The 21,044-nt window shown below is 40.0% G+C and overlaps 2 protein-coding genes across 3 annotated transcripts in view; one reads left to right on the top strand and one right to left on the bottom strand.

The window, feature by feature from the left end:
• The window catches only part of LOC134815553 (cytoplasmic FMR1-interacting protein 2-like), a 123,754-nt gene that overhangs the window by 53,059 nt on the left and 49,651 nt on the right, over positions 1-21,044 (top strand). The gene's annotated exons all lie outside the window — the stretch shown is intronic.
• LOC134815229 (replication termination factor 2-like) overlaps positions 1-21,044 on the bottom strand; it is a 41,788-nt gene that overhangs the window by 19,174 nt on the left and 1,570 nt on the right. For both annotated transcript variants that reach the window (XM_063823745.1, XM_063823744.1), the window contains exon 3: positions 16,883-17,013. In XM_063823745.1, coding sequence (XP_063679815.1) covers positions 16,883-17,013 — 131 coding nt within the window. The remainder of the gene's footprint in view (positions 1-16,882; positions 17,014-21,044) is intronic.

The following is a 21,044-nucleotide window of genomic DNA, read 5'->3' as shown; positions in this document are numbered from 1 at the left end:
TTAAGTTCAGTAGAGAAGTGTGGTGATGTTGGAGATAACAATATAGCTGGTATTGAGTTCAGTAGAGAAGTGTGGTGATGTTGGAGATAACAATATAGCTGGTATTAAGTTCAGTAGAGAAGTGTGGGGTTGTGGGTGATAACAATATAACTGGTATTGAGTTCAGTAGAGAAGTGTGGGGTTGTGGGTGATAACAATATAACCCCAAGTGTGGGGTTGTGGGAGATAACAATATAGCTGGTATTGAGTTCAGTAGAGAAGTGTGGGGTTGTGGGTGATAACAATATAGCTGGTATTAAGTTCAGTAGAGAAGTGTGGGGTTGTGGGAGATAACAATATAGCTGGTATTGAGATCAGTAGAGAAGTGTGGTGTTGTGGGAGATAACAATATAGCTGGTATTGAGTTCAGTAGAGAAGTGTGGGGTTGTGGGAGATAACAATATAACTGGTATTGAGTTCAGTAGAGAAGTGTGGGGTTGTGGGAGATAACAATATAGCTATTGTTGAGATCAGTAGAGAAGTGTGGGGTTGTGGGAGATAACAATATAACTAGTATTGAGTTCAGTAGAGAAGTGTGGGGTTGTGGGAGATAACAATATAGCTGGTATTGAGTTCAGTAGAGAAGTGTGGTGATGTGGGAGATAACAATATAGCTGGTGTTGAGTTCAGTAGAGAAGTGTGGGGTTGTGGGAGATAACAATATAGCTGGTATTAAGTTCAGTAGAGAAGTGTGGGGTTGTGGGTAATAACAATATAGCTGGTATTGAGTTCAGTAGAGAAGTGTGGAGTTGTGGGAGATAACAATATAGCTGGTATTGAGTTCAGTAGAGAAGTGTGGGGTTGTGGGTAATAACAATATAGCTGGTATTGAGTTCAGTAGAGAAGTGTGGGGTTGTGGGAGATAACAATATAGCTGGTATTGAGTTCAGTAGAGAAGTGTGGGGTTGTGGGAGATAACAATATAGCTGGTATTAAGTTCAGTAGAGAAGTGTGGGGTTGTGGGAGATAACAATATAGCTGGTATTGAGTTCAGTAGAGAAGTGTGGGGTTGTGGGAGATAACAATATAGCTAGTATTGAGTTCAGTAGAGAAGTGTGGGGTTGTGGGAGATAACAATATAGCTGGTATTGAGTTCAGTAGAGAAGTGTGGGGTTGTGGGAGATAACAATATAGCTGGTATTGAGATCAGTAGAGAAGTGTGGGGTTGTGGGAGATAACAATATAGCTGGTATTGAGTTCAGTAGAGAAGTGTGGGGTTGTGGGAGATAACAATATAACTGGTATTGAGATCAGTAGAGAAGTGTGGGGTTGTGGGAGATAACAATATAGCTATTGTTGAGATCAGTAGAGAAGTGTGGGGTTGTTGGAGATAACAATATAGCTGGTATTGAGATCAGTAGAGAAGTGTGGGGTTGTGGGAGATAACAATATAGCTGGTATTGAGTTCAGTAGAGAAGTGTGGGGTTGTGGGAGATAACAATATAACTATTGTTGAGATCAGTAGAGAAGTGTGGGGTTGTGGGAGATAACAATATAGCTGGTATTGAGATCAGTAGAGAAGTGTGGGGTTGTGGGAGATAACAATATAGCTGGTATTAAGTTCAGTAGAGAAGTGTGGGGTTGTGGGAGATAACAATATAGCTGGTATTGAGATCAGTAGAGAAGTGTGGGGTTGTGGGAGATAACAATATAGCTGGTATTGAGATCAGTAGAGAAGTGTGGGGTTGTGGGAGATAACAATATAGCTGGTATTGAGATCAGTAGAGAAGTGTGGGGTTGTGGGAGATAACAATATAGCTGGTATTGAGTTCAGTAGAGAAGTGTGGGGTTGTGGGAGATAACAATATAACTGGTATTGAGTTCAGTAGAGAAGTGTGGGGTTGTGGGAGATAACAATATAGCTGGTATTGAGTTCAGTAGAGAAGTGTGGGGTTGTGGGAGATAACAATATAACTGGTATTGAGTTCAGTAGAGAAGTGTGGGGTTGTGGGAGATAACAATATAACTATTGTTGAGATCAGTAGAGAAGTGTGGGGTTGTTGGAGATAACAATATAGCTGGTATTGAGATCAGTAGAGAAGTGTGGGGTTGTGGGAGATAACAATATAGCTGGTATTGAGATCAGTAGAGAAGTGTGGGGTTGTGGGAGATAACAATATAGCTGGTATTGAGTTCAGTAGAGAAGTGTGGTGATGTTGGAGATAACAATATAGCTGGTATTGAGTTCAGTAGAGAAGTGTGGGGTTGTGGGAGATAACAATATAGCTGGTATTGAGTTCAGTAGAGAAGTGTGGGGTTGTGGGAGATAACAATATAGCTGGTATTGAGTTCAGTAGAGAAGTGTGGGGTTGTGGGAGATAACAATATAGCTGGTGTTGAGATCAGTAGAGAAGTGTGGGGTTGTGGGAGATAACAATATAACTATTGTTGAGATCAGTAGAGAAGTGTGGGGTTGTGGGAGATAACAATATAGCTGGTATTGAGATCAGTAGAGAAGTGTGGGGTTGTGGGAGATAACAATATAGCTGGTATTGAGATCAGTAGAGAAGTGTGGGGTTGTGGGAGATAACAATATAGCTGGTATTGAGATCAGTAGAGAAGTGTGGGGTTGTGGGAGATAACAATATAGCTGGTATTGAGATCAGTAGAGAAGTGTGGGGTTGTGGGAGATAACAATATAACTGGTATTGAGTTCAGTAGAGAAGTGTGGGGTTGTGGGAGATAACAATATAGCTGGTATTGAGTTCAGTAGAGAAGTGTGGGGTTGTGGGAGATAACAATATAACTATTGTTGAGATCAGTAGAGAAGTGTGGGGTTGTGGGAGATAACAATATAGCTGGTATTGAGATCAGTAGAGAAGTGTGGGGTTGTGGGAGATAACAATATAACTGGTATTGAGTTCAGTAGAGAAGTGTGGGGTTGTGGGAGATAACAATATAGCTGGTATTAAGTTCAGTAGAGAAGTGTGGGGTTGTGGGAGATAACAATATAACTATTGTTGAGATCAGTAGAGAAGTGTGGGGTTGTGGGAGATAACAATATAGCTGGTATTGAGTTCAGTAGAGAAGTGTGGGGTTGTGGGAGATAACAATATAACTGGTATTGAGATCAGTAGAGAAGTGTGGGGTTGTGGGAGATAACAATATAGCTGGTATTGAGTTCAGTAGAGAAGTGTGGGGTTGTGGGAGATAACAATATAACTATTGTTGAGATCAGTAGAGAAGTGTGGGGTTGTGGGAGATAACAATATAACAGGTATTGAGTTCAGTAGAGAAGTGTGGGGTTGTGGGAGATAACAATATAACTATTGTTGAGATCAGTAGAGAAGTGTGGGGTTGTGGGAGATAACAATATAGCTGGTATTGAGATCAGTAGAGAAGTGTGGGGTTGTGGGAGATAACAATATAGCTGGTATTGAGATCAGTAGAGAAGTGTGGGGTTGTGGGAGATAACAATATAGCTGGTATTGAGATCAGTAGAGAAGTGTGGGGTTGTGGGAGATAACAATATAGCTGGTATTGAGATCAGTAGAGAAGTGTGGGGTTGTGGGAGATAACAATATAACTGGTATTGAGTTCAGTAGAGAAGTGTGGGGTTGTGGGAGATAACAATATAGCTGGTATTGAGTTCAGTAGAGAAGTGTGGGGTTGTGGGAGATAACAATATAACTATTGTTGAGATCAGTAGAGAAGTGTGGGGTTGTGGGAGATAACAATATAGCTGGTATTGAGATCAGTAGAGAAGTGTGGGGTTGTGGGAGATAACAATATAACTGGTATTGAGTTCAGTAGAGAAGTGTGGGGTTGTGGGAGATAACAATATAGCTGGTATTAAGTTCAGTAGAGAAGTGTGGGGTTGTGGGAGATAACAATATAACTATTGTTGAGATCAGTAGAGAAGTGTGGGGTTGTGGGAGATAACAATATAGCTGGTATTGAGATCAGTAGAGAAGTGTGGGGTTGTGGGAGATAACAATATAACTGGTATTGAGTTCAGTAGAGAAGTGTGGGGTTGTGGGAGATAACAATATAACTGGTATTAAGTTCAGTAGAGAAGTGTGGGGTTGTGGGAGATAACAATATAACTGGTATTGAGATCAGTAGAGAAGTGTGGTGATGTGGGAGATAACAATATAACTGGTATTAAGTTCAGTAGAGAAGTGTGGGGTTGTGGGAGATAACAATATAACTGGTATTAAGTTCAGTAGAGAAGTGTGGGGTTGTGGGAGATAACAATATAACTGGTATTAAGTTCAGTAGAGAAGTGTGGGGTTGTGGGAGATAACAATATAGCTATTGTTGAGTTCAGTAGAGAAGTGTGGGGTTGTGGGAGATAACAATATAACTGGTATTGAGTTCAGTAGAGAAGTGTGGGGTTGTGGGAGATAACAATATAGCTAGTATTGAGTTCAGTAGAGAAGTGTGGGGTTGTGGGAGATAACAATATAACTGGTATTGAGTTCAGTAGAGAAGTGTGGTGATGTTGGAGATAACAATATAGCTGGTATTGAGTTCAGTAGAGAAGTGTGGTGATGTTGGAGATAACAATATAGCTGGTATTAAGTTCAGTAGAGAAGTGTGGGGTTGTGGGTGATAACAATATAGCTGGTATTGAGTTCAGTAGAGAAGTGTGGTGATGTTGGGGATAACAATATAGCTGGTATTAAGTTCAGTAGAGAAGTGTGGGGTTGTGGGTGATAACAATATAGCTGGTATTGAGTTCAGTAGAGAAGTGTGGTGATGTTGGAGATAACAATATAGCTGGTATTGAGTTCAGTAGAGAAGTGTGGTGATGTTGGAGATAACAATATAGCTGGTATTGAGTTCAGTAGAGAAGTGTGGGGTTGTTGGAGATAACAATATAACTGGTATTGAGTTCAGTAGAGAAGTGTGGGGTTGTGGGAGATAACAATATAGCTATTAGTGAGTTCAGTAGAGAAGTGTGGGGTTGTGGGAGATAACAATATAGCTGGTATTGAGTTCAGTAGAGAAGTGTGGAGTTGTGGGAGATAACAATATAGCTGGTATTGAGTTCAGTAGAGAAGTGTGGGGTTGTGGGAGATAACAATATAACTGGTATTGAGTTCAGTAGAGAAGTGTGGTGATGTTGGAGATAACAATATAGCTGGTATTGAGTTCAGTAGAGAAGTGTGGGGTTGTGGGAGATAACAATATAGCTGGTATTGAGATCAGTAGAGAAGTGTGGGGTTGTGGGTGATAACAATATAGCTGGTATTAAGTTCAGTAGAGAAGTGTGGGGTTGTGGGAGATAACAATATAGCTGGTATTGAGTTCAGTAGAGAAGTGTGGGGTTGTGGGTGATAACAATATAGCTGGTGTTGAGATCAGTAGAGAAGTGTGGGGTTGTGGGAGATAACAATATAGCTGGTATTGAGTTCAGTAGAGAAGTGTGGGGTTGTGGGAGATAACAATATAGCTGGTATTGAGTTCAGTAGAGAAGTGTGGGGTTGTGGGAGATAACAATATAGCTGGTATTAAGTTCAGTAGAGAAGTGTGGGGTTGTGGGAGATAACAATATAGCTGGTATTGAGTTCAGTAGAGAAGTGTGGGGTTGTGGGTGATAACAATATAGCTGGTGTTGAGATCAGTAGAGAAGTGTGGGGTTGTGGGAGATAACAATATAGCTGGTATTGAGTTCAGTAGAGAAGTGTGGGGTTGTGGGTGATAACAATATAGCTAGTATTGAGTTCAGTAGAGAAGTGTGGGGTTGTGGGAGATAACAATATAGCTGGTATTAAGTTCAGTAGAGAAGTGTGGTGTTGTGGGAGATAACAATATAGCTGGTATTGAGTTCAGTAGAGAAGTGTGGGGTTGTGGGAGATAACAATATAGCTATTAGTGAGATCAGTAGAGAAGTGTGGGGTTGTGGGAGATAACAATATAGCTGGTATTGAGTTCAGTAGAGAAGTGTGGGGTTGTGAGAGATAACAATATAGCTAGTATTGAGTTCAGTAGAGAAGTGTGGGGTTGTGGGAGATAACAATATAGCTGGTATTGAGATCAGTAGAGAAGTGTGGGGTTGTGGGAGATAACAATATAACTGGTATTGAGTTCAGTAGAGAAGTGTGGGGTTGTGGGAGATAACAATATAACTGGTATTAAGTTCAGTAGAGAAGTGTGGGGTTGTGGGAGATAACAATATAACTGGTATTGAGATCAGTAGAGAAGTGTGGGGTTGTGGGAGATAACAATATAGCTATTGTTGAGTTCAGTAGAGAAGTGTGGGGTTGTGGGAGATAACAATATAACTGGTATTGAGTTCAGTAGAGAAGTGTGGGGTTGTGGGAGATAACAATATAGCTAGTATTGAGTTCAGTAGAGAAGTGTGGGGTTGTGGGAGATAACAATATAACTGGTATTGAGTTCAGTAGAGAAGTGTGGTGATGTTGGAGATAACAATATAGCTGGTATTGAGTTCAGTAGAGAAGTGTGGTGATGTTGGAGATAACAATATAGCTGGTATTGAGTTCAGTAGAGAAGTGTGGTGATGTTGGAGATAACAATATAGCTGGTATTGAGTTCAGTAGAGAAGTGTGGGGTTGTGGGAGATAACAATATAGCTGGTATTGAGTTCAGTAGAGAAGTGTGGGGTTGTGGGAGATAACAATATAGCTGGTATTGAGTTCAGTAGAGAAGTGTGGGGTTGTGGGAGATAACAATATAACTGGTATTGAGTTCAGTAGAGAAGTGTGGGGTTGTGGGAGATAACAATATAGCTGGTATTGAGATCAGTAGAGAAGTGTGGTGATGTGGGTGATAACAATATAGCTGGTATTGAGTTCAGTAGAGAAGTGTGGGGTTGTGGGAGATAACAATATAGCTGGTATTGAGTTCAGTAGAGAAGTGTGGTGATGTTGGAGATAACAATATAACTGGTATTGAGATCAGTAGAGAAGTGTGGTGATGTTGGAGATAACAATATAGCTGGTATTGAGATCAGTAGAGAAGTGTGGGGTTGTGGGAGATAACAATATAGCTGGTATTGAGATCAGTAGAGAAGTGTGGGGTTGTGGGAGATAACAATATAGCTGGTATTGAGTTCAGTAGAGAAGTGTGGTGATGTTGGAGATAACAATATAGCTGGTATTGAGTTCAGTAGAGAAGTGTGGGGTTGTGGGAGATAACAATATAACTGGTATTGAGTTCAGTAGAGAAGTGTGGGGTTGTGGGAGATAACAATATAGCTGGTATTGAGTTCAGTAGAGAAGTGTGGGGTTGTGGGAGATAACAATATAGCTGGTATTGAGTTCAGTAGAGAAGTGTGGGGTTGTGGGAGATAACAATATAGCTGGTATTGAGTTCAGTAGAGAAGTGTGGGGTTGTGGGAGATAACAATATAGCTGGTATTGAGTTCAGTAGAGAAGTGTGGGGTTGTGGGAGATAACAATATAACTGGTATTGAGTTCAGTAGAGAAGTGTGGGGTTGTGGGAGATAACAATATAGCTGGTATTGAGTTCAGTAGAGAAGTGTGGGGTTGTGGGAGATAACAATATAGCTATTAGTGAGTTCAGTAGAGAAGTGTGGGGTTGTGGGAGATAACAATATAGCTATTATTGAGTTCAGTAGAGAAGTGTGGGGTTGTGGGAGATAACAATATAGCTGGTGTTGAGATCAGTAGAGAAGTGTGGGGTTGTGGGAGATAACAATATAGCTGGTATTGAGTTCAGTAGAGAAGTGTGGTGATGTTGGAGATAACAATATAGCTGGTATTGAGTTCAGTAGAGAAGTGTGGGGTTGTGGGAGATAACAATATAACTGGTATTGAGTTCAGTAGAGAAGTGTGGGGTTGTGGGAGATAACAATATAGCTGGTATTGAGTTCAGTAGAGAAGTGTGGGGTTGTGGGAGATAACAATATAACTGGTATTGAGTTCAGTAGAGAAGTGTGGGGTTGTGGGAGATAACAATATAGCTGGTATTGAGTTCAGTAGAGAAGTGTGGGGTTGTGGGAGATAACAATATAACTGGTATTGAGTTCAGTAGAGAAGTGTGGTGATGTGGGAGATAACAATATAGCTGGTATTGAGTTCAGTAGAGAAGTGTGGGGTTGTGGGAGATAACAATATAACTGGTATTGAGTTCAGTAGAGAAGTGTGGGGTTGTGGGAGATAACAATATAGCTGGTATTGAGTTCAGTAGAGAAGTGTGGGGTTGTGGGAGATAACAATATAGCTCGTATTGAGTTCAGTAGAGAAGTGTGGGGTTGTGGGAGATAACAATATAGCTGGTATTGAGTTCAGTAGAGAAGTGTGGGGTTGTGGGTGATAACAATATAGCTGGTATTCAGTTCAGTAGAGAAGTGTGGTGATGTTGGAGATAACAATATAGCTGGTATTGAGTTCAGTAGAGAAGTGTGGGGTTGTGGGAGATAACAATATAGCTGGTATTGAGTTCAGTAGAGAAGTGTGGGGTTGTTGGAGATAACAATATAGCTGGTATTGAGTTCAGTAGAGAAGTGTGGTGATGTTGGAGATAACAATATAGCTGGTATTGAGTTCAGTAGAGAAGTGTGGGGTTGTGGGAGATAACAATATAGCTGGTATTGAGTTCAGTAGAGAAGTGTGGTGATGTTGGAGATAACAATATAGCTGGTATTGAGTTCAGTAGAGAAGTGTGGGGTTGTGGGAGATAACAATATAGCTGGTATTGAGTTCAGTAGAGAAGTGTGGGGTTGTGGGAGATAACAATATATCTGGTATTAAGATCAGTAGAGAAGTGTGGGGTTGTGGGTGATAACAATATAGCTAGTATTGAGTTCAGTAGAGAAGTGTGGGGTTGTGGGTGATAACAATTTAGCTGGTATTGAGTTCAGTAGAGAAGTGTGGGGTTGTGGGAGATAACAATATAGCTGGTATTGAGTTCAGTAGAGAAGTGTGGGGTTGTGGGAGATAACAATATAGCTGGTATTGAGTTCAGTAGAGAAGTGTGGGGTTGTGGGAGATAACAATATAGCTGGTATTGAGATCAGTAGAGAAGTGTGGTGATGTTGGAGATAACAATATAGCAGGTATTAAGTTCAGTAGAGAAGTGTGGTGATGTTGGAGATAACAATATAGCTGGTATTGAGTTCAGTAGAGAAGTGTGGTGATGTTGGAGATAACAATATAGCTGGTATTGAGTTCAGTAGAGAAGTGTGGGGTTGTGGGAGATAACAATATAGCTGGTATTGAGTTCAGTAGAGAAGTGTGGGGTTGTGGGTGATAACAATATAGCTAGTATTGAGTTCAGTAGAGAAGTGTGGGGTTGTGGGAGATAACAATTTAACTGGTATTGAGTTCAGTAGAGAAGTGTGGGGTTGTGGGAGATAACAATATAGCTGGTGTTGAGATCAGTAGAGAAGTGTGGTGATGTTGGAGATAACAATTTAACTGGTATTGAGTTCAGTAGAGAAGTGTGGTGATGTTGGAGATAACAATATAGCTGGTATTGAGTTCAGTAGAGAAGTGTGGGGTTGTGGGAGATAACAATATAGCTGGTATTGAGTTCAGTAGAGAAGTGTGGGGTTGTGGGTGATAACAATATAGCTAGTATTGAGTTCAGTAGAGAAGTGTGGGGTTGTGGGTGATAACAATTTAGCTGGTATTGAGTTCAGTAGAGAAGTGTGGGGTTGTGGGAGATAACAATATAGCTGGTATTGAGTTCAGTAGAGAAGTGTGGGGTTGTGGGAGATAACAATATAGCTGGTATTGAGTTCAGTAGAGAAGTGTGGTGATGTTGGAGATAACAATATAGCTGGTATTAAGTTCAGTAGAGAAGTGTGGGGTTGTTGGAGATAACAATATAGCTGGTATTGAGTTCAGTAGAGAAGTGTGGGGTTGTGGGAGATAACAATATAGCTGGTATTGAGTTCAGTAGAGAAGTGTGGGGTTGTTGGAGATAACAATATAGCTGGTATTGAGTTCAGTAGAGAAGTGTGGGGTTGTGGGAGATAACAATATAACTGGTATTGAGTTCAGTAGAGAAGTGTGGGGTTGTGGGAGATAACAATATAGCTGGTATTGAGTTCAGTAGAGAAGTGTGGTGATGTTGGAGATAACAATATAACTGGTATTGAGTTCAGTAGAGAAGTGTGGTGATGTGGGAGATAACAATATAACTGGTATTAAGTTCAGTAGAGAAGTGTGGGGTTGTGGGTGATAACAATATAGCTGGTATTAAGTTCAGTAGAGAAGTGTGGGGTTGTGGGAGATAACAATATAGCTGGTATTAAGTTCAGTAGAGAAGTGTGGGGTTGTGGGTGATAACAATATAGCTGGTATTGAGATCAGTAGAGAAGTGTGGGGTTGTGGGAGATAACAATATAGCTGGTATTGAGATCAGTAGAGAAGTGTGGTGATGTTGGAGATAACAATATAGCTGGTATTGAGTTCAGTAGAGAAGTGTGGGGTTGTGGGAGATAACAATATAACTGGTATTGAGTTCAGTAGAGAAGTGTGGGGTTGTGGGAGATAACAATATAGCTGGTATTGAGTTCAGTAGAGAAGTGTGGTGATGTTGGAGATAACAATATAACTGGTATTGAGTTCAGTAGAGAAGTGTGGTGATGTGGGAGATAACAATATAGCTGGTATTGAGTTCAGTAGAGAAGTGTGGTGATGTTGGAGATAACAATATAGCTGGTATTAAGTTCAGTAGAGAAGTGTGGTGATGTTGGAGATAACAATATAGCTATTGTTGAGTTCAGTAGAGAAGTGTGGGGTTGTGGGAGATAACAATATAGCTGGTGTTGAGATCAGTAGAGAAGTGTGGGGTTGTGGGAGATAACAATATAGCTGGTATTAAGTTCAGTAGAGAAGTGTGGTGATGTTGGAGATAACAATATAGCTATTGTTGAGTTCAGTAGAGAAGTGTGGGGTTGTGGGAGATAACAATATAGCTGGTATTGAGATCAGTAGAGAAGTGTGGGGTTGTGGGTGATAACAATATAGCTGGTATTGAGTTCAGTAGAGAAGTGTGGGGTTGTGGGAGATAACAATATAACTATTAGTGAGTTCAGTAGAGAAGTGTGGGGTTGTGGGAGATAACAATATAGCTGGTATTGAGTTCAGTAGAGAAGTGTGGGGTTGTGGGAGATAACAATATAGCTATTAGTGAGATCAGTAGAGAAGTGTGGGGTTGTGGGTGATAACAATATAGCTGGTATTGAGTTCAGTAGAGAAGTGTGGGGTTGTGGGTGATAACAATATAGCTGGTATTGAGTTCAGTAGAGAAGTGTGGGGTTGTGGGAGATAACAATATAGCTGGTATTAAGTTCAGTACAGAAGTGTGGGGTTGTGGGAGATAACAATATAGCTGGTATTGAGATCAGTAGAGAAGTGTGGGGTTGTGGGAGATAACAATATAGCTGGTATTGAGTTCAGTAGAGAAGTGTGGGGTTGTGGGAGATAACAATATAGCTGGTATTGAGATCAGTAGAGAAGTGTGGGGTTGTGGGAGATAACAATATAGCTATTGTTGAGTTCAGTAGAGAAGTGTGGGGTTGTGGGAGATAACAATATAGCTGGTATTGAGTTCAGTAGAGAAGTGTGGGGTTGTGGGTGATAACAATATAGCTGGTATTAAGTTCAGTAGAGAAGTGTGGGGTTGTGGGAGATAACAATATAGCTGGTATTGAGTTCAGTAGAGAAGTGTGGGGTTGTGGGAGATAACAATATAGCTATTAGTGAGTTCAGTAGAGAAGTGTGGGGTTGTGGGGGATAACAATATAGCTGGTATTGAGTTCAGTAGAGAAGTGTGGGGTTGTGGGAGATAACAATATAGCTGGTATTGAGTTCAGTAGAGAAGTGTGGGGTTGTGGGAGATAACAATATAGCTGGTATTGAGTTCAGTAGAGAAGTGTGGGGTTGTGGGAGATAACAATATAACTGGTATTAAGTTCAGTAGAGAAGTGTGGGGTTGTGGGAGATAACAATATAGCTGGTATTAAGTTCAGTAGAGAAGTGTGGGGTTGTGGGAGATAACAATATAGCTATTAGTGAGTTCAGTAGAGAAGTGTGGGGTTGTGGGAGATAACAATATAGCTGGTATTGAGTTCAGTAGAGAAGTGTGGGGTTGTGGGAGATAACAATATAGCTATTAGTGAGTTCAGTAGAGAAGTGTGGGGTTGTGGGAGATAACAATATAACTGGTATTGAGTTCAGTAGAGAAGTGTGGGGTTGTGGGGGATAACAATATAGCTGGTATTGAGTTCAGTAGAGAAGTGTGGGGTTGTGGGAGATAACAATATAGCTGGTATTGAGTTCAGTAGAGAAGTGTGGGGTTGTGGGAGATAACAATATAGCTAGTATTGAGTTCAGTAGAGAAGTGTGGTGATGTTGGAGATAACAATATAGCTGGTATTGAGTTCAGTAGAGAAGTGTGGGGTTGTGGGTGATAACAATATAGCTGGTATTGAGTTCAGTAGAGAAGTGTGGGGTTGTGGGAGATAACAATATAACTGGTATTGAGTTCAGTAGAGAAGTGTGGGGTTGTGGGAGATAACAATATAGCTGGTATTAAGTTCAGTAGAGAAGTGTGGGGTTGTGGGAGATAACAATATAGCTAGTATTGAGATCAGTAGAGAAGTGTGGGGTTGTGGGAGATAACAATATAGCTATTAGTGAGTTCAGTAGAGAAGTGTGGGGTTGTGGGTGATAACAATATAGCTGGTATTGAGTTCAGTAGAGAAGTGTGGTGATGTTGGAGATAACAATATAGCTGGTATTGAGTTCAGTAGAGAAGTGTGGGGTTGTGGGAGATAACAATATAGCTGGTATTAAGTTCAGTAGAGAAGTGTGGGGTTGTGGGAGATAACAATATAGCTAGTATTGAGATCAGTAGAGAAGTGTGGTGATGTTGGAGATAACAATATAGCTGGTATTGAGTTCAGTAGAGAAGTGTGGGGTTGTGGGAGATAACAATATAGCTGGTATTGAGTTCAGTAGAGAAGTGTGGGGTTGTGGGAGATAACAATATAGCTGGTATTGAGTTCAGTAGAGAAGTGTGGGGTTGTGGGAGATAACAATTTAACTGGTATTGAGTTCAGTAGAGAAGTGTGGGGTTGTGGGAGATAACAATATAGCTATTAGTGAGTTCAGTAGAGAAGTGTGGGGTTGTGGGAGATAACAATATAGCTGGTATTGAGTTCAGTAGAGAAGTGTGGGGTTGTGGGAGATAACAATATAGCTGGTATTGAGTTCAGTAGAGAAGTGTGGGGTTGTGGGAGATAACAATATAGCTGGTATTGAGTTCAGTAGAGAAGTGTGGGGTTGTGGGAGATAACAATATAGCTGGTATTAAGTTCAGTAGAGAAGTGTGGGGTTGTGGGAGATAACAATATAGCTGGTATTAAGTTCAGTAGAGAAGTGTGGGGTTGTGGGAGATAACAATATAGCTGGTATTGAGTTCAGTAGAGAAGTGTGGGGTTGTGGGTAATAACAATATAACTGGTATTGAGTTCAGTAGAGAAGTGTGGGGTTGTGGGTGATAACAATATAGCTGGTATTGAGTTCAGTAGAGAAGTGTGGGGTTGTGGGTGATAACAATTTAACTGGTATTGAGTTCAGTAGAGAAGTGTGGGGTTGTGGGAGATAACAATATAGCTGGTATTAAGTTCAGTAGAGAAGTGTGGGGTTGTGGGAGATAACAATATAGCTGGTATTGAGTTCAGTAGAGAAGTGTGGGGTTGTGGGTAATAACAATATAACTGGTATTGAGTTCAGTAGAGAAGTGTGGGGTTGTGGGTGATAACAATATAACTGGTATTGAGTTCAGTAGAGAAGTGTGGGGTTATGGGTGATAACAATATAGCTGGTATTAAGTTCAGTAGAGAAGTGTGGGGTTGTGGGAGATAACAATATAGCTGGTATTGAGTTCAGTAGAGAAGTGTGGGGTTGTGGGTGATAACAATTTAACTGGTATTGAGTTCAGTAGAGAAGTGTGGGGTTGTGGGAGATAACAATATAGCTGGTATTAAGTTCAGTAGAGAAGTGTGGGGTTATGGGTGATAACAATATAGCTGGTATTAAGTTCAGTAGAGAAGTGTGGGGTTGTGGGAGATAACAATATAGCTGGTATTAAGTTCAGTAGAGAAGTGTGGGGTTATGGGTGATAACAATATAGCTGGTATTAAGTTCAGTAGAGAAGTGTGGGGTTGTGGGAGATAACAATATAGCTGGTATTGAGTTCAGTAGAGAAGTGTGGGGTTGTGGGTGATAACAATTTAACTGGTATTGAGTTCAGTAGAGAAGTGTGGGGTTATGGGTGATAACAATATAGCTGGTATTGAGTTCAGTAGAGAAGTGTGGGGTTGTGGGTGATAACAATTTAACTGGTATTGAGTTCAGTAGAGAAGTGTGGGGTTGTGGGAGATAACAATATAGCTGGTATTGAGTTCAGTAGAGAAGTGTGGGGTTGTGGGTAATAACAATATAGCTGGTATTGAGTTCAGTAGAGAAGTGTGGGGTTGTGGGTGATAACAATATAGCTGGTATTGAGTTCAGTAGAGAAGTGTGGGGTTGTGGGAGATAACAATATAGCTGGTATTGAGTTCAGCAGAGAAGTGTGGGGTTGTGGGTGATAACAATATAGCTGGTATTAAGTTCAGTAGAGAAGTGTGGGGTTGTGGGAGATAACAATATAGCTGGTATTGAGTTCAGTAGAGAAGTGTGGGGTTGTGGGGGATAACAATATAGCTGGTATTGAGTTCAGTAGAGAAGTGTGGGGTTGTGGGAGATAACAATTTAACTGGGATTAAGTTCAGTAGAGAAGTGTGGGGTTGTGGGAGATAACAATTTAACTGGGATTGAGTTCAGTAGAGAAGTGTGGGGTTGTGGGAGATAACAATTTAACTGGTATTGAGTTCAGTAGAGAAGTGTGGGGTTGTGGGTAATAACAATTTAACTGGTATTGAGTTCAGTAGAGAAGTGTGGGGTTGTGGGAGATAACAATTTAACTGGGATTGAGTTCAGTAGAGAAGTGTGGGGTTGTGGGAGATAACAATTTAACTGGGATTAAGTTCAGTAGAGAAGTGTGGGGTTGTGGGAGATAACAATTTAACTGGGATTGAGTTCAGTAGAGAAGTGTGGGGTTGTGGGAGATAACAATTTAACTGGTATTGAGTTCAGTAGAGAAGTGTGGGGTTGTGGGTAATAACAATTTAACTGGTATTGAGTTCAGTAGAGAAGTGTGGGGTTGTGGGAGATAACAATTTAACTGGGATTGAGTTCAGTAGAGAAGTGTGGGGTTGTGGGAGATAACAATATAGCTGGTATTGAGTTCAGTAGAGAAGTGTGGGGTTGTGGGTGATAACAATATAGCTGGTATTGAGTTCAGTAGAGAAGTGTGGGGTTGTGGGAGATAACAATATAGCTGGTATTGAGTTCAGTAGAGAAGTGTGGGGTTGTGGGAGATAACAATATAGCTGGTATTGAGTTCAGTAGAGAAGTGTGGGGTTGTGGGGGATAACAATTTAGCTGGTATTGAGTTCAGTAGAGAAGTGTGGGGTTGTGGGAGATAACAATATAGCTGGTATTGAGTTCAGTAGAGAAGTGTGGGGTTGTGGGAGATAACAATATAGCTGGTATTGAGTTCAGTAGAGAAGTGTGGGGTTGTGGGTGATAACAATATAACTGGTATTGAGTTCAGTAGAGAAGTGTGGGGTTGTGGGAGATAACAATTTAACTGGTATTGAGATCAGTAGAGAAGTGTGGGGTTGTGGGTGATAACAATATAGCTGGTATTGAGTTCAGTAGAGAAGTGTGGGGTTGTGGGTGATAACAATATAGCTGGTATTGAGTTCAGTAGAGAAGTGTGGGGTTGTGGGAGATAACAATATAACTGGTATTGAGTTCAGTAGAGAAGTGTGGGGTTGTGGGTGATAACAATATAGCTGGTATTGAGTTCAGTAGAGAAGTGTGGGGTTGTGGGAGATAACAATATAGCTGGTATTGAGTTCAGTAGAGAAGTGTGGGGTTGTGGGTGATAACAATATAGCTGGTATTGAGTTCAGTAGAGAAGTGTGGGGTTGTGGGAGATAACAATATAACTGGTATTGAGTTCAGTAGAGAAGTGTGGGGTTGTGGGTGATAACAATTTAACTGGGATTAAGTTCAGTAGAGAAGTGTGGGGTTGTGGGTGATAACAATTTAACTGGGATTAAGTTCAGTACAGAAGTGTGGGGTTGTGGGTGATAACAATATAGCTGGTATTGAGTTCAGTAGAGAAGTGTGGGGTTGTGGGTGATAACAATATAACTGGTATTGAGTTCAGTAGAGAAGTGTGGGGTTGTGGGAGATAACAATATAGCTGGTATTGAGTTCAGTAGAGAAGTGTGGGGTTGTGGGTGATAACAATTTAACTGGGATTAAGTTCAGTACAGAAGTGTGGGGTTGTGGGTGATAACAATTTAACTGGGATTAAGTTCAGTAGAGAAGTGTGGGGTTGTGGGTGATAACAATTTAACTGGGATTAAGTTCAGCAGAGAAGTGTGGGGTTGTGGGTGATAACAATTTAACTGGGATTAAGTTCAGCAGAGAAGTGTGGGGTTGTGGGTGATAACAATTTAACTGGGATTAAGTTCAGTACAGAAGACATCTCAGACAAATGAACCAATAAGCATGGACAATGGGCATGTGTTATGTATACTATTGTTGTGTGTTTATTACCTGTATCTACCACTCATAGGTGCATGTAAGGCCCGATGTAATTGCTATGACCAGTTAACTGGTCAAATGGTGTTTCGGCGTCCCTAATTTTGTTTACACTCAGTCACTTATCAAGGTCATTCGGCCATGTATTTGTGTAACATTTTGAAAGTTAATATCGATTTTTTTTTAAATTACCTGTATCTACATGTTATATATACTATTGTTGTATTTATTACCTGTATCTACCACTCATTTCCAGCCCAATGACAGGACACACGAAAGGAGCTGAATAGTGGTCAATGTACAAGTCAGCCTTTATTTCACTGTTATACACTGCGTTGTCAGTCAGCTTAAGTTCAACAACATCCTGCAATATATATAATATGATATAATAAAGCAGAGCAAAAAAGCTTGAAGGGTGGAATTATTGATTAGAATTTATAATGATTGATAGTATATAAATAAATAAATAATAAATAAATATAATAAATAAATTCTAACATTTATTACACGCTTCGACATTAAAATATACCCAACAAAGATGTACATTAAAGTCATTCAAGCGAGACTTAGTGTTGAAATAGCAAGATTATGGACTTTTTAAACAGTTCAGATTTTATGAACAAATATTTGTATGAAGTTACCAAAATTATGCACTTTCATATCAGTTCAGACATTATGGACAAATATTAGAAATATTATCAAAAGCTAGTTGGAAATAAAACGTCTTTAGGGCATTTTTAAAACATTCTACAGATGATAATGATCTCACTGAGTAGGGTAGTTTATTCCAAATTTTTGGTCCACAAAACATAAATGCAGCATCTGTTCGTCTGAAATGAGGAGCAGGAGGAACTTTCAACAAATAAAAGTCATCATCTAGTCTGGAACTTTGTCTTCGTACTTCCCTTAGATTGACGTGTCCTTGTAAGTACTGAGGGGCTATGTTATTAAGACACTTGAAGACCAGAAGTGATATTTTGAACTTAATTCTGAACCGAACAGGCAGAAAGTGGAGCTTTTTGAGGTAAGGCATGATAGGTTCACGTATCTTTTTTCCGTAAAGACCAAAGATAAATCTAGCAGCATTGTTCTGTATCTTTTGTAGCTTATGAAGATTCTTTTCTGTTAGTCCATAATAGACTGAGTTGCAGTAGTCTATGAAACAGAGGATATTGGAGTGAACTAGCTGAACTTTTAGGTCATGGGAAAGCTTCGAACCGATTCTTGCTAAGTCCCTTTGATTCAAATAACATACTTTGGAGACAGCATTTATTTGAGAGTCCAGATTCATTTGGTGATCGAAAAGGAATCCCAGGTTCTTGGCCTTGCTAACAGGGCAGATTGAGAGGTCTCCTAAATCCATTGTCTGGATTGGGCTGACATATGGTCCTATATCAATGAACTCTGTTTTTTCATCATTCAGTTTTAGGAAGTTAACTGTCATCCATTGCTTTATCTCCAGAAAGCAATTTTTCACAGCTGTTAAATCAGGATTAGAACTGTGAACATCAAAAGTAAAGTACACCTGTGTGTCATCTGCATACAAATGTATCGAGAAACCATATTTTGTGACAATTTCTTCAAGATCTCTGGTATACAATATGAACAGTAGTGGTCCTAAAATGGATCCTTGAGGTACACCAATATCCAGATAGCCTTCAGAAGATGTGGCTTTTTTTACTTTAACCTTGAATGTGCGATTATTAAGGTAACATTGTAACCAGCTGAGTGCTAGTTCTGTAATACCATACGCATTCTTGAGTTTCGTAAGAAGGAGGTTATGGTTTATGGTGTCGAAAGCAGCTGATAGATCTAAGAGTAGAAGCACAACATTCGATTTGCTGTCAATCATCATTAGAATATCATTATGTATTTTGGTAACTGCAGTTTCACAACTATGGAATTTTCTATAGCCTGATTGATATGGGGAAAACAGGTTGTTGACATCAGCATATTCATTTAATTGGCAATGAACTACTTTTTCTAGTATTTTGGACAGATAAGTTAGATTACTAATCGGTCGATAGTTTTTCAGCTCATCAACATCTAAGGTAGGTTTCTTGAGTCCAGGCCTAATAGATGCTTCTTTTAGGGCAGATGGAAACTTTCCGACTCTTAGTGATTCATTCACGATGTAATGGATGATTGGGAGAAGCTCGGGTAAGCAGTTCTTGAAGAGCCACATTGGTATGACATCTAGTACGCTTGATTTATTGGGAAGACTCTTAATTAAGGTTTCAAGGTCTGATAATGAGACTTCCTTAAACTGATTAAGTCTACACTTTGCATTATCTATCGACGTAGAGTCCTTGGTACCTTGACCGTTTAGGGAAGTGTTTTGAATTTCCTTCTCAATATTAGAGTAAATGGTCTTTACTTTTTGATCGAAGAAAGTCTTGAGTTTGGCAGCCACTTCGATATCTTCACCATTTGGCAATTTGTTGGAGCCATATTCCTTATCTAAAAGTTTATTTATGACTTTATAGGTCCCTTTCGAGTCTCCTTTGCAAGAACTGAGCTGTTTATCATAGTAGCCATCCCTAGCTCGATTGATAGTGATTTCTGCGTCAACACATTTTTCAAAATGAGTAGTTTTAAACTCATCATTCTCTGGATACTTTTTGGCTTTTCGTTTTGCCCTTCTCCTCTTTCTGACAGCAATTTGACATTTATTATCCCAAAAATCAGACTTTTCAGCAGTAAATCGTTTCGTAATAAGTGGGGCATGTTTGTCTAGCACCTGTTCAAGGACATTTTGATAAAGGTTCACAGTCTCGTCTAAGGATTGATATTCAGAAAGGTTAAGCTCTGAACAAAACAGATCTTCCCTGAACTTATCGATGTCAATTTTGCTTAGCTCTCTGACATCTTTTTCTTCATATGTACGAGCTTTATGAAGATCGAATGTGACTGGGACCTGAAAACTTACTAGATAGTGATCAGAGCTGGTTCCAGTGCTTGTCTCTACCATCATATCTGTTACAGACAATGAGTCACTTACACAGCCTAGAGTAAATAACAAGTCCAGTGTCCCGCCGGAGATGTGAGTAGGAGAGTCGACATGCTGAAGGAAGCCTTTGCTCTCACAAAGAGCAATAAAGTTCTGGGCAACATTATTGTTCAGGTCTTCAACATGGAAATTAAAGTCACCACAAATAATTGGAGATCCAGTTTTAAGCAGAAGATTGTCCAGGTATCCATCAAAGTCATCCATAAACTTAGATATTTTTGTTTCATCATATTTCGCTTTGGCCTGAGTGCTGCGATAAACTACACATAGCCTGATAATCTCACCAGCAGTTTTAATGACACATTCAAGTACTTCAAAAGATGAATATTTAGTAACATCATTGCGTACAGGCGATATCATTTTGGGGTTGAAGAGAAAACCAACACCACCTCCCCTACCTCTTCGAGGGGCACTGATAATATCGAACCCAAAATCACGGATTTCGGCAAACTTTGCCCGATCATTAGTTTTTAGCCAAGTTTCCGTGATACAACAGATAGAAATCGAGTTATCTTTAAGCATTTCTAGTACGCCACAAGTTTTGTTGCATAGAGACCTTGCGTTGAAACAACCAATAGAAAGCTGTGATTTCTGTCGATTAGCACCTAATTTCACATTACGTTTTTTGAAATAAAATCAGTGTTAGCAGCAATACGTTTAGTTTCTCTTACCAACACAGGACAATCGTAAGCTGCCGCATTATGTGTTCTTGAATTCTCGGCATCATTAGTGTGTGTTGAAGCCAAACATCGAGCACAGGCATGTTTGTCCTTCTTCTGCTTAAATTGGCATGCTGAAGACCGGTGACTTCCCATACAGTACATGCAGGTAGGATGTTTATTTGTTTTGACTTCATTACAGTCAACAGAAGTGTGTCCAATCATTTGACAATGATAACACTGTTTGATGTAGAAGCGATCAGTTACTTTGTATCTGCGACTACCTAAATAGAGAGATCCTTGTTGTTGGTTAAAGAGGACTCTATAGACAGATGGTGATAGTTTGATTCCAATAGTGAGCTCTATGCGTTCCTGCTTATCGTTGGTGAAACGTTTTATCTTATTGAGATAGACAATACTGATAGTGTGCCCTGCTTCATACAAATCTTTGATGGACGAGTTTTTCTCCACAATTTGGGCGACTAAGTGGTTCTTTTCAAGATCCCTAAGTTTATCGGCATCATTCCCTACAGCTGTAGTGTCTATATCGTCAAGAACTTCAGAAGAAACACCATAAATAGTAACTTTTGGCAGCATTTTGTTGCCATTCTTAGACTGATATCCATACGAATCTAAGGTATTTCCATCATTGAGAAGTGAAGTAGCCTTATCACGAATTTCAGCATTAGGGAAGCCAATTGAAACTTTCTTGTTGTTTTCATTACA

This window comes from Bolinopsis microptera, chromosome 5 (assembly GCF_026151205.1).
Source record: "Bolinopsis microptera isolate Bmic1 chromosome 5, MBARI_Bmic_1.0, whole genome shotgun sequence".
NCBI lineage: Eukaryota > Metazoa > Ctenophora > Tentaculata > Lobata > Bolinopsidae > Bolinopsis > Bolinopsis microptera.
Note: the sequence above shows the minus strand (reverse complement) of the source record. Positions and strands in the feature narration are given on the sequence as shown.